Raw genomic sequence first — 17,256 nt, forward strand, 5'->3', positions numbered from 1 at the left:
GAATGCGCTGGTGTATCTGAAGGGAAGAACGCACACTAAAGCTCTTTCCACACTCAGAGCAGTGGTGATTCCTCTCTTTGCTGGTATTTTTCTGCATTTCTCTGTGAGGTGTGTTAGTCTGGAGAGTATCAGGTTATATTTTCTGGGTACCAGAGCTTCTTCTTGTTGCCTACTAAGTCTCTCTGGATTTCAGAAGTGTTCCTCTAGCAGGTCCATATGTGTTTGTGAAGGTTCACACTAGAAGCAGAAGATGTTATTCTTCCTGCAGGAGAAAAAGACAGTATATATATATTCAATTTCAAATGCAAGAAATTTTTTTTGAGTGTAAAAATTTTAAGTGTTAATAGTTTTTTAGGTTTTAAATAAAACATAAGAAATACACAGTTTAAAGTATTTGTCCTCATGAAGTATAAGTCGAGTGGAAAAAGATTGTATCAGCTGCTGGGTTTACAAGGTAGTTTTACAGACAAAGAATTATCATAAGCTCTAATCATAGGAAATGTGTCTTCAGTAGCATTCAGTTAAATAGTTTAACCTAGATTCATAAATTACTACAGTAACTGTGTTTTGAAGATTAGTTAGTAAATTATTCCATAAATTTATCTTTTTAAAGAAATCCACCTTTGAAGTAATAAAGACATTCTAATGTCTCAGCAGACTGCATTTGTAAACCTGACAATAGTTTGTACTTAAAATGGTAATTTAACATATATTAAGTAACTCAGAGCCAGTTGTGATGCCAAGTTCTGTAACAGTTGTTAGGGCAACAGAATAACCAATAAGACTTTAGTAGACGGTAAAATTTCAGATATTCTTAGAGCCAGTGATTGCGTTTACATGCACACAATAATCCAATCTTTTTCATATTACTACAGTTATCTGATTATTAAAACAATCATGTAAAAAGCACACTGATTTCTTAGATCAGAGAAACGTTAAGAAATACGAGTAAGAAATCTGATAAAGAGAGCTGGATGTTAGCTCAGTAATCAGATTTCTCAGTGCATGTACAAAACAGACCGTGGTACCGGAAATAAGCAAGCAGTGTTGCTGTAAGATGACAGTAAAATACTCCTGCCACAATCCTGAAACCAACTACTTTTTTGACTAAATGAAAGATTTGAATACTCTTCTTCATCTAGATGTTGCATGTTCATATTTTCAGGTAAAATGCTGCCATTTCCTAATATCTGATCAGTCAAGTGCAAGTAAAAACATTGATTGGGTTACTGACAAAATTGGATTTTCCGCCTTTATTGTATTATTACATGCATGAAAACATACTCAATGAATTTGAAGTTTTGATAAGATCACAGCAGGTGATCATTGCGAGATCATAGTTCCTTTGCCTCAACAAACAATGGTAATTTTGTATTACTGGCATGACATTGACAATGTTTGTTTTAAAAAACAAACTCATGTATGTGGGCTGGAAAATAATGATGGCACCCCTAAAAAATATAATATAATTTGACCATAGGGTCATGTTAAACTAAGCTGTATCGTGTAATCAGCATCACAGGTGTCTTCAGGCTTGGTGTCATAGTGTATACCTCACTATACATGGACCACAGAAAGCTAAGGAGTGAGTCGTCTCAGGAGATTACAAAGAAAAATATAGCCAAACATGTTAAAGGCAAAGGCCATCAGACCATCTCCAAGCAGCTTGATGTTCCTGTTACTACAGTTGCAAATATTATTCAAAAGTTTAAGGTCTACAAGACTGTAGCCAACCTCCTTGGATGTGGCCACAAGAGGAAAATTGCTGACAAATTGAAGAGACGAATAATATGAATTGTAACCAAACAGCAATGAACCAAACAATGACATCTCAAGATTATCAAGGCATTCTGGAGTGAAATGTGCTGCCCAGTGTCAGAAAGCTTGGTCTCAGTCGCAGGTCATGGGTCCTTCAACAGGATAATGACGCAAATTATACAGCTAAAACATCGAAGAATGGCTAAAAGCAAAGAATTGGACTATTCTGAAGTTGCCTTCTATGAGCCCTGATCTAATTCCTATTGAACATTTGTGGAAGGCAAACAGCTCGAGCAGTTTGCTCACAAAGATTGGTCCAAAATACCTGTGGACACATGCAGAAGCTTTTTCTTTGTTTAACGGAAGAGTACCAAGAATTTCATCCACATGTGTATATCAATGCAGTCACCATGCTGTTAGGAGTCCTGAACCCAGACTGAAAAAAACATGAAGTATATTGATTCCTCTTGGGGAAGAAAGTGAATTGGTCAGTTACTGCCTTTGGTAAGATCTTTGTTATAAACTAAATGTCTGATAACTGTTATTACAAAGATTATTGGAATCTAGATTTGATTTGACCAGGTCTAATATGATATACTGATGTGTAGAAAGTTGTAATTAGAAGTAGAGGAACACAATTTTAGATCTTACTGGATAAAAACATTTGCAGTAGAACTAAGTAAGCAGTGTTTTCATAAACAGCTGTACACAACTGAGCACTGCCCTCCTATCACCTATCATATCTACCCCCATTACAGTCTATTCACACTCATGCTGTGAGATCAATGACTTCGGGACAGTTTCCACCACCAGCCATCAAGCTCCTGAAAAGCTTCTTTTCTCAGCCTCTTAAAAGCCCTCAAATCACCCACCATAGACAATGACCAACTTTCATAAGACACTTGATCTTTCTCTAATACCAGCTCTTGTTTTTCCACATGCTGCACATTTTATAACCACTTTGGATTATATCTGTGTCTCTGTTCATACTCTGGCATTGTTTATAGCTGCACATAAAATATAGCTTGATATCTTTACACAGTGGTGTGTAAGATCTGTTTCACATGTACATAAATGAATGCAAGTCATTTTTCCTGCACTGTAACCTCCTCATTCTCACTAACACACAAAAGAACAGAAGAACCACACAGGATACACCTCTGACTTTGGGAACAGCCTTATTAATCTCCATAAATAACATTACTGACCACTATTAATACGCTAATACATGTTTTCATGATACATTGTGCGAATTTTAAAATAAGAACCAATAAAACCTTCAAACTCAACAAAAATATCAATCAACATCAAATCACAAGCACAACAGCAAACAGTGCCAGTTTGGACAAAAGCTCCTTCAGTTTTGAGGGATATTTTTAAATCCCACTTTCAAAGAGTGAACATCTCTCCAAGAAGCTAAATGAAAAGCACAATGTAAACCATTTGAAAAGTGTTGAAAAGGTCTTTACCTTCAGTAGTGCAGCTCCTGTCCCTCTGCCCAACACTGGCCTGGACTGCTGATCAGAGGAAGTACAACAGCACCAGTGAGGGGCTTCACACTGGAACCACATGATCACAGCAGCTCTTGAGGGTGTTATTAACACCCCACCCACATTCTGAAAAACCGCACCTCCTGTGCTAGGATAGGCTAATAGAGGAAAAGTGGTTCATATCACTGTTGCAGGAACAGAATACATGAGAACATGTGACACAAGAAAACACCTCTATTTCACTATTTCACTGTATATGAAGTAACACTGAGTTTTAATAACAAAATCTAACCAGGTTCACATTCTAGGAATGTTCCTTATCAGCATTTAGAGTCTCAGTCTTCAACACTGAGAACAGATCAGGATCACTGAAATCAAGGGTGGGAGAAAGGGGAGCAGGAGAAAGATGGGTGTATCATTAATTGGCACCTTTTTTTTTTCAGTGGTATTTGCTCAGTGATGCATTTACACCTATGCATTGTCATCTTTGCCTCATGGGGTCTTTTCTTTCAGCACCAAAAATTGGGGCCCATGACAAAAGTCCCACCAACCCTTTTTTTAATTAAAAGGTCATTTTGAATTAAAGTCTAGGGAAATTTTTACCGCTCCACTGTTCTAGATTAGGGAAGAATGATGAGGCCCTCTTACCACTAGAATTCATACATCACAACCATCTGAAAGAAAACTCACACTCTCTTCACACTCATGCTGTCTGGATGGGAGTGAGAACAAGAACCATCAACTTTTAGAACAGTTTCTATGATGAGGCCATCCTGAACAGCACTGTTCTCACCCTGTTGAAAAGCCCACAATCACCCCCTTTAGCTCGTCATCTAGAAGCAATTAACCAGTAAACTCCCATCTAAACATTACCTCCAACAATCCTGGTGCGTTACTAGTGTAGTTTTTTGGTGATTGGTGATCAAAGAACACTCAAACCACATTTTTGAAGAGTTGGAATTTTTTTTAAATGCATTAAAAACAAGAATCTGTGATTTTTTTTCATTGTTTTAAATCATTATTTACTGACAAAAGTACAAGGAAATGAGTTAATGCTTTGGCTGTCCTACTGATTGTATTTTATGAATATAAACAAATTTTGAATCTGGTGCCTGTAACACCACCCTTTAAACAAAAGTAGGGACTGGGGCAAAATTTCATAAAATGTTGAAGTTACACTGTTTTAAAATATTCCACAATAATTCATAACAGCTGAGGGAGAGATGTTTGTAGGTTTTGTGCTTGTTTTTGTTTGTTAACATCATCTATTATATGTCAAACTCAGCCAGTTGGCTACCTACATTCCCGATGAAATCCACTTCATTGACTTGACCAATAAGGATGTTGCCTTGGGGAAACTTGCCTTTTTCAATTAAATATGAAAACACAAAGTAGACTAAGGAGGATGTTTATACATTACAATCATCTTCATTTAGTACCTGCTGCTTTTTCCATGTACAGTAAAAATAGACAACATGAAGGAATATAAATTACCAACTTTATGTGCTTTTTGGAAAAATTAGGGTATTACCAAGAATATTAGAATACTGGATGCTAGATATTAAAATTAAAGTCGTGTTTTAAGTTGTTTTGTCTGTTTTTTTACAGGCACAGTTTGAATAAAGCCAAAACCCAACTGCATGAAAAAGCAGACGTCTTCAATTTAGTCACTCATGGACTTGGCCTAAAATTGTTTGATGTTTTTTGTTGAGTTTTGGTTTAGGTTACTGACTCTGAGACAAGAAAATGTAGTGCTGGAGACTGAGGCCTGTATTGTATGTTTTGGAACAGTTGATGTCTTGAATTCAGGAAAGATTGCCAAACTTGAGATAAAGGAAACGCAGTGCTGGGACTAAGACCCGCATTGCATGTTTTGATACAGTTAACTTCACAGTAGTTAATAGTTAAAAGTTAAAAAATAGTTAAAAGTTAGTAGTTCATAACACTTTTGCTCTCTTAACTGCTCATTTTGTTTTATTTATTGCAAAAACAACCACGCTTGTTCAGAAAAGGCAGTGCAGAAATTTTATAGATGGCTTATAATTTAACTAATCAACTAAAACATTGCACTTTTTGAGACTCACTGATATCTTTTGTAACACACTTGTTGAAATAAAGTGATTCAGATATGTAGAAGGTTGGTGTAGTGTAGTGGGTAACCCCTCTGCCTTCTATACTGTAGACTAGGGTTCAAGCAGCCTACACTATACCATTAAGATTCCTTGGGCCAGACTCCTAACACCACCATGGCCTACTTGTGTAAAATGCTCAAATTGTAAGTTGCTTTGGATAAGAGCATCAGCCAAATGTAAAGGGTTGTAATCTGAAATAGATGAACACAAATGCAAGTCTTACTGGATCAAAACTTTTGCTCTAAATTAGTAGTAGTTTTCATAAACAGTTGTACACAACAGACCACTGCCCTCCTATCACATATAATATCTGCCCCCATCACAGTCTATCATGTCCTTTCTGTAAATACACAACAATAACAGCAGTAATTTACAAAACTACAACTCTACATTCTTCATGTACATATTGCTCTCCTACACATAATACTGTCCTAATGAGGAGCACATTAAGCTGCTGCAATCATTTTACAGTTTGACATAGTTAATTTATGGACTGCAGTCTGACCACAGCTTTCCATTTATATTTAACTCTGGTACCTTTGTGTTATCTCTGCATAATTATGTGCATATAATTGCACTGGTGGTTACAGAAGAACAAAAAACGAACTTAGCGAGTATGTATCGTCAATTTCAGAAAAATGTCATGCGTACAATTTCAGCACAAAATGCTCATCGGTTTTTCCACACTGACACAAAAATACCAAGCAAACTATTGATTTACTTTAGTTTACATACATACATAAACAGTCATATGCAAGTTTGAATCAAATGGCATGTTTTATTTATTTTCTAAATGAAAGTTACTGACACTATAGAGAACAAATTTAAATATGGCATTTGTTCTGTAGAGTTATTTCCTGGATTAAAGATACTGGAAATAAAAAAAACTAAATGTGACATAACTTTTGCACTGCCCACATTTCTCCAATGTTAAAATCAGGAAATAAACAACAGTTGTGTATTAAAATGTACAGAAGTGTGTTCTCTACTGAGGATATGTTACACTTATTTACACACACTTTATACACAGACTTATTTACATTTACACTTAGAAAATGAACAAAACATTGCTAGGGGCACCCAAACTTTTGCACATGACTATTTATTCAACAACAGTAGAGACACATACATAACAACAGACATGCATCTATCTGATGGTCCTCCGATTTGCCCTTTTTCCTTAGAATTTGAAGTTCTAGAACATTCCGCCATTCATTCTTATGGGAGGTTTTTCATTTTTAAACTTAATTTTATTAAAAACTACCAATCTGATCAACTCAAAAAATATATAGCCCAAGTCCCAGTGCTGAGACCCTCAAAACACAGTTTGAAAGGAGTCAACATTAAGCGGTTCGAGATGTATTAATCACAGAAAAGTGTGGAAGAAGAAGCATAAGAAGTATGACAGAAAACAATAGAGTGCTTTTTCAAGCGATGAAGAGATATTAGCATTTTTCCATTCACATGTCACTTAAAAATATTACAGATGCCATGGTGTCCAACTAACCTGTAATATCTAACAACATGGTTGTTAAGAACAAGATCATCCACCCTTTTATTGGCATATCCAGTAAGTAAGTTATACTTAATTCCAAAAAGGAATCTACGAATATAAAAGTATTATCATTCCAACATATAGCTGCATCAATATTAAAGACAGGCAGAAAACTGATTCTACTGCTATTTTTTTTCACAATGCTCAAGGGCATCAGGTGATTTCTGCACAATTAAATCATTAAGATGGAAACAAAATCATTCAGTGTGGTTTCATTGGTTCTGTTCTAGAGTTAGAGTCAGACTTGTTCACAGTGGTGGTGATAGGAAACAGTCATCTGGAAGTTTGATGCAAAAAACTATATAAAGAGTTTCTGAATATGTTGCCTGATGCCTAAGAAATTGTTTTCCCAATAGTGTTGTCAGAGGTTTCCATTGCATTTATGGTAGAAGGTTATGTGCCAAATTCTAGGGCAAAATAGTCCTAATTTTTTTTAGATTCACCACTCTTTTTCCATAATCATCATTCTATATAAAAACTCAGAAGACACGTGTAGGTTCACTGGTGGTTTTGGATAGTAAATAAAATGTCTATATTTGTGTTGTAGTCATGACGACCCCCGGTTCCCATCCCAACCTCTGTAAAGATATTTGAACCAATATAAATATACTATGTTACGTCTCCTAGGGGTAAGATGCACAAAGAAGAAACAAGACTGTCCACCCAGACGCCAGGCCAAAACTAAACTTAAAAAAAATAATAAAGAACACATCAAATACAGGTTTGACAGTTTATTCGCATTTTCCTTGTCATCGAACTTATTCTCAACAAGCCATTGAAACAAAAAACAAAACAAAGGAAACATAACTTCAGGGAGACCCAAAGCCCAAAACAACAAACAAAAAGCCTAATAACATCTGGGACATCATGTCTCACTCCATCCACCAACGCCACGTTGCACCACAGATTGTCCAGGAGTTGGCGAATGCTTTAGTCCAGGTCTGGGAGGAGATCCCTCAGGAGACCATCCACCACCTCGTCAGGAGCATGCCCAGGCGTTGTAGGGAGGTCATACAGGCACGTGGAGGCCACACACAATACTGAGCCTCATTTTGACTTGTTTTAAGGACATTACATCAAAGTTGGATCAGCCTGTAGTGTGTTTTTCCACTTTAATTTTGTGTGTGACTCCAAATCCAGGCCTCCATTGGTTAATAAATTAGATTTCCATTGATTTTTGTGTGATTTTGTTGTCAGCACATTCAACTTTGTACAGAACAAAGTATTCAATGAGTATTTCATTCATTCAGATCTAGGATGTGTTATTTGAGTGTTCCCTTTTTTTTTGAGCTGTGTACCTTTCCACTATATTGTTGATGTCTGTGGTGATGGTAAACTGGTGGCCAAAGTTTGATCACATGACACCATTGTTTAGCCAATGTTCTTTGAGGTAGTCACACACACAAGCACTTTTTGTTTCATTCTTGATGTCTGCCAGAACCTTTAAGGACTCCTCTTGGAACTCCAGCTCCTTGAATATGTAACAAGAACACATTAAAAATAATGCTGCATTTAAGTAAACCCACTGGGCTTAACAGAAACAAAAAAACAAACTACGAGTTGCTCACAGTAACATTGCTAACTCACAGTGTCACACTGCTTGAGCGGTTAAACTGACTTTACTTTAAAAAGTCCATATTTGTATTAATGAATCTTTCAGACAACATTCTAAGCATGTTAAGGATTTTAATATTTATTAAAAATCCATCACTTACTTTTAGCACAAGAAACCAGCAAAGTAAGACTGCAGAACTTGGGAAGACCACTTTAATTGCTTTCATTTCTTTGATGTCACAGTCAACCATCACACATCTGCAAAACATATTCAAATACGGTTACCACATTCACAATTTTTACCACATTCACAATTCACAAAAAAACAGATTTATTAAAAAATAAACTGCCACTGAATTACCTTGGTGTAAAACAACCTGCAGCTTCATGCAGCTTCTGAAGACAAACTTTTAGTATGTTTGAAAATTCCTCACTTACAATGAAAAAAGAAACTGGCATCTCTTGACCGTCTGAGATTTTAAAATCAATATGGGCACTGAGATACAGTCATTGGCATCCATTCATTGCGCCAAATGAAAGCTCTTCCTGATGTTCCTGATGTCCTGAGGTGTGACATCATACCCTCTATCCAAAAGATTTGAGTTCATTTAGAGTGAACTGAAAGAACAGTAGGTGGCACCTGAGTCCACCAGGAAAACGGAAAAAAAAAAACAGTAAACCAGTCCAATCTGGACAAGGAGAGATCTTCTCCTTTCTCTCAGTGCGCACAAAACAACCCTTTCCTGCACGGGGCGGAATCCCAGCCTGTCCGTGTCAAGAGAAAATCAGCTCCGCTTACAGCGGAGGCTTCTTATGCCTTTACAGGGTTATGTAATACATTCAGACATTAACCATGAGATGCTGTGCAAGTAATAAGACAGAAGAAGAAAAAGTCTTACTTACCAACACAGCATCCCACTTCTGACACCAGGTTGTTAGAACCATTTGATCGTGTTTTAGGTTCTAGGGTTTGACCTCAATACCAAAGCTGTGAACTTAGCCAGAAGCCCTCCGTCCTTCTAAGAGTCCAGCTGGCTGGGGGGAAACTCAAATGACCACAGAGACAGTGTCTGTGTAATGATGGCGCAATCTAGAAGGCGTGGGGGATTAGAAATGTAGTGTTTTCTCTAGGTACGGTAGCGTACCCGCTGCCACCACCTTTGTTAAACCAGTATGGTCTGGCGATTTAAGTAAGCTCTCATACACCAAACGATCAAAATGCAACACAGTAATATTGGTATAATAAATATCAAACTTTATTATATACGCAGGGTAAAAATGGCTGGTTCCCAGACTAAGTTCAGGGGAAGGGGGCACAATTTATGGGAAACTGTATCCTATAAAGTCATCACAAAGAGAGTAAAAGTCAAGTGCAATATTAGATTCAGACGGCCAACCCACAGCAACTAGTATAGCACAACACCCTAAAAATACACATCTTCACACACATGGATAAAAACCACCTGCATTTCCACTACACTGCACACCACAGCCTCCAATACATTGGTAACTCCCCTCTTAAAATGCCCAACGTTACTCACAGGGACCCAACCAAGATAACAGGGTATAGACTAGTATAGTTAATAGTTAAATGTGGCTTACACAGTCAAAATACAAGACCAAGAGTTGTTATATCGCTTAGAAAAACCACGGATCTCACAATCTAATCCATCTCACCTATGAACTCATCTGTTTCCCTAAAATGACTCTTATCATTAGATTAAAACTAGAACATCTATACTAAGAAAAGAAAAGGTCGACCCAACTAAAATTATGAACTCTAAAACAGAGCAGACTGACCCGGCATTTCAGTCGTCCTCGAATAACCCCGTGCAGCCTTCACGGCGTCACACGTGGCCCGGCAATCGCCCCAGGCCACTCGTTCAGGGCGGCAGTGAGTCACTTCAGCAGCGATTCATTTTGCAGCGAATCACTTCAGCAGCGATTCATTTCAGCAGCGAGTCACTTCAGCAGCGCGTCAGCTCAATCCACACTCTAGCCCTCGCAATTACAGTTTATCTCAAGTGCTTGGTCGTCACCCTCGTCAACGCCACAGCCAGATTCAGTTCACTCTCTTAACCGCATGCAAACAACTACACTGCCGCCGACCTCGCGCAGCAGAAGTTCCCTCACTTTATAGTGTCCGTGCTGCTCACCTGTGCTGCGCACAGGTTCCGCCCTAATCCCCCACGCCTTCTAGATTGCGCAATCATTACACTACCCCCCCTTTTGCACAAGACCCGTCCTCGGGTCTTCCCTTAGTCCATCACATAGTCTCTTTGCCAAGTAGGGGTCCTAGAATTCCGCACGGGTCTATGGGCAGTACGCCGATGAGGTTCATTTAAAATTGTCTCTAAACCAGACAGCTGATGTCCGAGAGAAGCCCCTTGCCCAAAATCGCCTCTCTGTTGCCCAGCACTCCTCGACTCCTGCAAGACAGCTGATGAACTTGTAGGCTGTTCCACCCTCTGCGACGAAACCAAAACAGGTAGCTGATGTGCAGTAGAGGTACCTTGTCCAAAGTCCCTTCCCTGCTGTCCAGCACTCTGCAGTTCTTCTTGGGCAGCTGAAGAACCTGTAAATTGTTCTGCCCTCTGCCATGAGGTGTCTTGCCCTTCCCCACCTATAGGTCTGGTTGAATTTGTCTCTTGAGCCGCACTGGCCTGTCCCCTTCGTCCCCGCATCATCCACCATGTTGCAGGTACTTCGGCGTCTCTTTGACCAGGGGGGTGGTTGGGACTTGCTTCGCCTCGGCCTCCCTCTTGGGGCCAGACTGCGCTACCCAGTTTCTTTGCCGCTGAAAAAGACCGTGTGCAAGGCTTAAGGCGGTTATAATGGACAACAAACCCAGGTCTTCCCTGTCCAGATAACCTAAAAAGTTCTTCTGAAATTTGTTCCCTAATAATGTATGGTCCCTTGTAATGCCTCTGGAATTTAGGACATCTGCCCTTTTTCCTAGCCCTATCCTGAACCCATACTCGATCTCCCACTTGATACTTTGGTCCTCGCACCTTTAAATCATAAAAAGTTTTCTGGCCCTGAGATGCAAGTTCCTGATGTCTATGGATAGCAGTGTTAACTGATCGAAGTCTCCCCTCAAGCTCCTCTACATATCCCCCAACTGAGCTATAAGACTTTGCAACTTCCACATTAAACAAAAGGTCTGCAGGCATTACAATCTCTCTTCCAAAAACTGCACAAAAAGGGGAAAACTTAGTGGAAGTTTGGACACTACTTCTATATGCCATCATAACATATGGGAGTAGTTCGTCCCAATTGCCTTGATTAGCATCCACAAACATTGAAAGCATTGTCGTAATGGTGCGATTTAACCGCTCAACTAGACCATCTGAACTCGGGTGATAGGGTGTTGTCCTAGTTTTATGAATATCCAGTAATTCACAAATTGCTCGAAATAGAGCTGAATCAAAATTCTTGCCTTGGTCTGTATGAATGCTACGAGGGGTACCCCACCTAAGGATGAACTGCTCCACCACAGTCCTCGCAACAGTGTCCGCATCTTGGGCCCTCATTGCAAAAGCCTCACACCATTTTGTAAAATAATCAGCAATAACAATTATATACTTATTACCCTGAGATGTAACTGGTAAGGGCCCCACAATGTCTATACCCAGCTTCTCAAAAGGGTACCCTGCTTGTATTGGTCGTAATGGTGCCCGGGGCTCTGCTCCAGAAGTTTTAAAAACTGCACACAGCTCACACTTCTTACACCAATCAATAACATCACTACTCCACTTAGGCCAATAAAAGCGTGTCCTGATCTTATCTTTCAATTTTGCAATACCCAAGTGACCACCTGTCTTAGAATTATGTAAGAGCTGCAACAGTTCTGGTACCAATTCTCTAGGAACAACCACCCGTTTACATAGGTCAACACTGCCGACACCCCTCTGTTGACTCCATAGCACCCCATTCTCCACACAAAGGGTACTCCACATATTCCAGTAGCCTCTGAATTGTGGGTCCCGCTTCACCTCATCAGGGGGAGTTGCTCCATGTCTTTCCACCCAGTCTCTTATTTTCCGGAGTTGTTCGTCCTTTGCTTGTTCCATCTTCCAATCCCATCTCATCCCATTCCTCTCCAGGTCTTCAGATACTTGTCCAACAACAGCCTTAGGCAGATCCTGCATGGGGGCACGTGACATAGCATCCGCATTCCCGTGATTTTTTCCAGGACGATGGACAATCTCATAATCGAAAGAGGCTAGCTGTTCCAGCCATCGTGCAATCTGGCCTTCAGGCTGCTCGAAACTATGAAGCCACTTCAGGGAGCTATGGTCTGTCCGAAGTGCAAACCGTCTCCCCAAAAGGTAATGCCGAAAATGCTTCATGAATGTAACCACTGCCAATAGCTCTTTTTTGGTAGTGGCATAGTTCCTCTCAGTTTTACTCAAAGCCCTACTTGCATAGGCTATGACTCTTTCTTTTCCATCCACTAATTGAGATAAAACTCCACCGACCCCCACATCGCTGGCATCTGTGTCAAGCAGGAATGGTTTCTCAGGATCTGGAAAAGCTAAAATAGGAGTTGTCACCAGTCGTCTTTTTAGTTCATCAAAAGCATTCTGACACTGGGTACTCCAGACCATCTTAGCCCCCTTTTCAGTAAGCTTATGAAGGGGTCTAGCAATTTCAGCAAAGCCCTGCACAAATCTCCTATAATAGGAGGCCAGTCCCAAAAAACTGCGCACCTCAGTTTGGCTTTGAGGAATCTTCCACTCCTTAACTGCAGTTACTTTCGCTGGATCTGTCATAATGCCATGTTGGGAAATTATATGGCCCAGGTAATGCACTTCTTTTGCAAAAAGCTGGCACTTACTGGGCTTAACCTTCAAGTTGGCTTCTTTTAATTTTGCCAACACCGCCTGCAGACGACCCAGGTGTTCTTCAAAAGTCCTTCCGAAGACTATTATATCATCTAGGTAAATAAGACATGAAGTCCACTGCAAATCTGCCAAAACTAACTCCATAAGACGCTGAAAAGTGCTTGGTGCATTACATAAACCAAATGGCAAGACGTTGAACTCGAATAGACCACTTCTAGTAGCAAAAGCAGTCTTCTCCTTGTCCTTTGCATCAATCTCCACTTGCCAATATCCACTTGCTAGGTCCAAGGTAGAGAACCATCTGGCTGCAGCAAGCGAATCCAAAGCGTCATCGATTCTGGGCAAGGGATAAGCATCCTTTACAGTGACATCATTTAACTTTCTGTAATCAACACAGAACCGTAGGGACCCATCCTTCTTCCTGACGAGGACTACTGGAGCTGCCCATGGGCTATGAGAAGGACTAATGACCCCATGGCTCAACATACTCTGAATCTCTTGTTGCATCTCGCCCTGCAAGTGAATAGGGACTCTTCTTGGAGCTTGCTTGATTGGCGGGGCGTCGCCAGTGTTGATGCGATGCAAGCTAAGATGGGTTCGTCCCAAATCATGTGGCCCGGAGCTAAATACTGATATATTAGCCCCAATTAGCTCTCTCACTGTTTTCAACTGATCCCCATTAAAACCTCTATCAAAAATATTTAGGCTCTCAAGTAGCTGATTCAGCATACTAGGGGAAGGACAGTCAGATGGACCGTCCGAAATGCTCTGAGAGCAAAGCTCTACTTCGGGAGAAAATGAGCCGAGAGTCATTTTTGCCTTAAGCTCTATTGGTTCTGACGAAATATTCATCACTCTTAACAAAACCTCTCCTTTATCAGCCAAACTTAGGCAGCGAGCCATGAGCACATCCTGGCGTTCCATAAAAACATCACTTGGCTCAATAAGGCCATACATATCAGAGCAAAGCCCCGGGACCAGACCACATAACATCACTTCTGAACGAGGGGGAATCACGGCATCTTCCTTCACTACCACTTTTCCAACCTCCCCCTTACCCAAAAACCCAATTAATGGCAGTCTCTTACCCAGTAATGAGCATGTATAAGCTTGCAAATCTATCACTGCTCCAAACTTGGAGAGGAAATCTGTGCCCAAAAGAACAGACTGACTAAGATCTCTACAGACCAAAAACCTGTGATTCAACTGTAGATTATCAAATGAACATAGTCCTTCCCAGGTACCCAAGATGTCTAACTGGGCTCCATTCGCAGTTCGCACCTCTCCCTGATATACCAACAAATCCCTGGAAAAGTCCCCCAATGACTCAAAGAAATCACCACTAACAAGGGAAACCTGTGCACCGGTATCAATAAGACACTTAACTCTACATCCCATAAAGTGACCATCTACGTAAAATCCCAATCCAGGGTCTTTATTAACACAGGAGGGCTGGCTAAGGGTATCTGGAGGGGTGAGTGAGCAGCCCTGTGCACCCACCCACTCTAGTTTCCCGACTGCTTAAGACAGTTTCTACTTAAATGGCCCACTTCCCCACACTGCCAACATCGCTTGCCAGATGGATCAGAAGCAACTCTTGGCCTAAATGGCTGTTGTACTGGAATGGAGCTGGTTGAACCCCGCCTGTCATCTTTCAACTCCTGCACTTCTTTAGTCAGCTGATCAATAGCCTTTAACACATCAGTTAAGAAAGCAGCTGGCACTTGTGGCTCCCGATCTACTTGAACCCCCCGAACCCTAGCTTCCGCTGACATTTCCCCTTTTTCCAATTCCCTTAAAACCTCTAGTTCAGTGGCCAGAGTAATAGCATCCTCAAGACTTCTGGGTTTAGCCGCCCTAAGCTGCATCCGTACATCTCCTTTCCCAACATTAGTAACAAAATGATCCTTGGCCAGCATATCTACAACTGCCCCATCAACCCCCGGATAGGCAGACTGAGCCAACCTCCTCACTCGGTTACCAAAATCACAAGCAGACTCAGCTAGGGAACGCTTACAACCCTGAAAATTCAATTTATCCACTTCCACATTAGCCGGTGGAACCAAATATTTTCCCAAATAAGTTTTGAGCTGGCCATAATTACTTCTAGCATCAGTAGGTAATCCCAAGAACACCTCCCTAGCTTTTCCTTTCAAAAGCAAGGTCAAAAATTTTACCTTTAAATCATTTCCCCAGCCATTTAACTCTGCAGCCAGTTCAAACTGGCCAAACCAATCTAACCAATTTCCTGTACGGCCATCAAAGGCTTCTGGCATAAAAGCAGGGCGTGGTACCGCCTGTAGAGCGGCATTTTGGGTTGCCAAATCAGAATTCTCTGACTCACTCATTATTCTAAATCAATGTATTAATTATTTTTATGATTTTTTAATTTTTTATTTTTTTTTTTTAACAATCCCACCGCTGCCACTAATGTAGTGTTTTCTCTAGGTACGGTAGCGTACCCGCTGCCACCACCTTTGTTAAACCAGTATGGTCTGGCGATTTAAGTAAGCTCTCATACACCAAACGATCAAAATGCAACACAGTAATATTGGTATAATAAATATCAAACTTTATTATATACGCAGGGTAAAAATGGCTGGTTCCCAGACTAAGTTCAGGGGAAGGGGGCACAATTTATGGGAAACTGTATCCTATAAAGTCATCACAAAGAGAGTAAAAGTCAAGTGCAATATTAGATTCAAACGGCCAACCCACAGCAACTAGTATAGCACAACACCCTAAAAATACACATCTTCACACACATGGATAAAAACCACCTGCATTTCCACTACACTGCACACCACAGCCTCCAATACATTGGTAACTCCCCTCTTAAAATGCCCAACGTTACTCACAGGGACCCAACCAAGATAACAGGGTATAGACTAGTATAGTTAATAGTTAAATGTGGCTTACACAGTCAAAATACAAGACCAAGAGTTGTTATATCGCTTAGAAAAACCACGGATCTCACAATCTAATCCATCTCACCTATGAACTCATCTGTTTCCCTAAAATGACTCTTATCATTAGATTAAAACTAGAACATCTATACTAAGAAAAGAAAAGGTCGACCCAACTAAAATTATGAACTCTAAAACAGAGCAGACTGACCCGGCATTTCAGTCGTCCTCGAATAACCCCGTGCAGCCTTCACGGCGTCACACGTGGCCCGGCAATCGCCCCAGGCCACTCGTTCAGGGCGGCAGTGAGTCACTTCAGCAGCGATTCATTTTGCAGCGAATCACTTCAGCAGCGATTCATTTCAGCAGCGAGTCACTTCAGCAGCGCGTCAGCTCAATCCACACTCTAGCCCTCGCAATTACAGTTTATCTCAAGTGCTTGGTCGTCACCCTCGTCAACGCCACAGCCAGATTCAGTTCACTCTCTTAACCGCATGCAAACAACTACACTGCCGCCGACCTCGCGCAGCAGAAGTTCCCTCACTTTATAGTGTCCGTGCTGCTCACCTGTGCTGCGCACAGGTTCCGCCCTAATCCCCCACGCCTTCTAGATTGCGCAATCATTACATCTGTACTCAGAAAGTCGCTCCCCTTTATTAATCAGAATAGCAGAGTTTATATACACACAAATGGCATGACCATCGTGCAATCATGCGACAAGACAATAGAGGGAGAGGATTGGATGAAATAGAGATTTAAGTGGACAAGGGCCCCCAAGGACGTTTATGACGTCCAGGAACATGGAGCCTAAACAACAGATAATGTTAGAACATTGCTAATCAGATATCATTGTCACTATGGGTTACAACTAACCATATGAACGCACGAGCATAAGCTGAGGCCTCTGTATGACGCAAGCCCTAAGGCCTTATGCGTACCATAGGCCTGAACCCCATAGGTTATGATATAGTCATGGACTCAGGATTGTGCATTCATCAGTATGCGCTGACATTA

At 40.7% G+C, this 17,256-nt stretch overlaps 1 protein-coding gene and 1 long non-coding RNA gene across 2 annotated transcripts; one reads left to right on the top strand and one right to left on the bottom strand.

The window, feature by feature from the left end:
* Positions 1–9,557: 9,557 nt before the first annotated feature.
* On the top strand, positions 9,558–16,285 carry LOC119262098. Its single transcript, XR_005129419.1, has 2 exons — positions 9,558–9,620; positions 15,785–16,285. It is a non-coding gene; the product is annotated as an uncharacterized LOC119262098 (long non-coding RNA).
* On the bottom strand, positions 9,724–15,750 carry LOC108411810 (aspartic peptidase retroviral like 1). Its single transcript, XM_017683560.2, has one exon. It carries the CDS (start codon positions 14,732–14,734, stop codon positions 10,748–10,750), a length of 3,987 nt encoding a protein of 1,328 aa, XP_017539049.2. The 5' UTR covers positions 14,735–15,750; the 3' UTR covers positions 9,724–10,747.
* Positions 16,286–17,256: the final 971 nt, after the last annotated feature.

The sequence above is a fragment of the Pygocentrus nattereri genome, chromosome 22 (genome assembly GCF_015220715.1).
Source record: "Pygocentrus nattereri isolate fPygNat1 chromosome 22, fPygNat1.pri, whole genome shotgun sequence".
NCBI classification, from domain to species: Eukaryota; Metazoa; Chordata; class Actinopteri; order Characiformes; family Serrasalmidae; genus Pygocentrus; species Pygocentrus nattereri.

Bases quoted from the DNA above. Each gene is read 5' to 3' on its own strand.
- LOC108411810 (XM_017683560.2), bottom strand. From the start codon at position 14,734: ATGGGATGTAGAGTTAAGTGTCTTATTGATACCGGTGCACAGGTTTCC.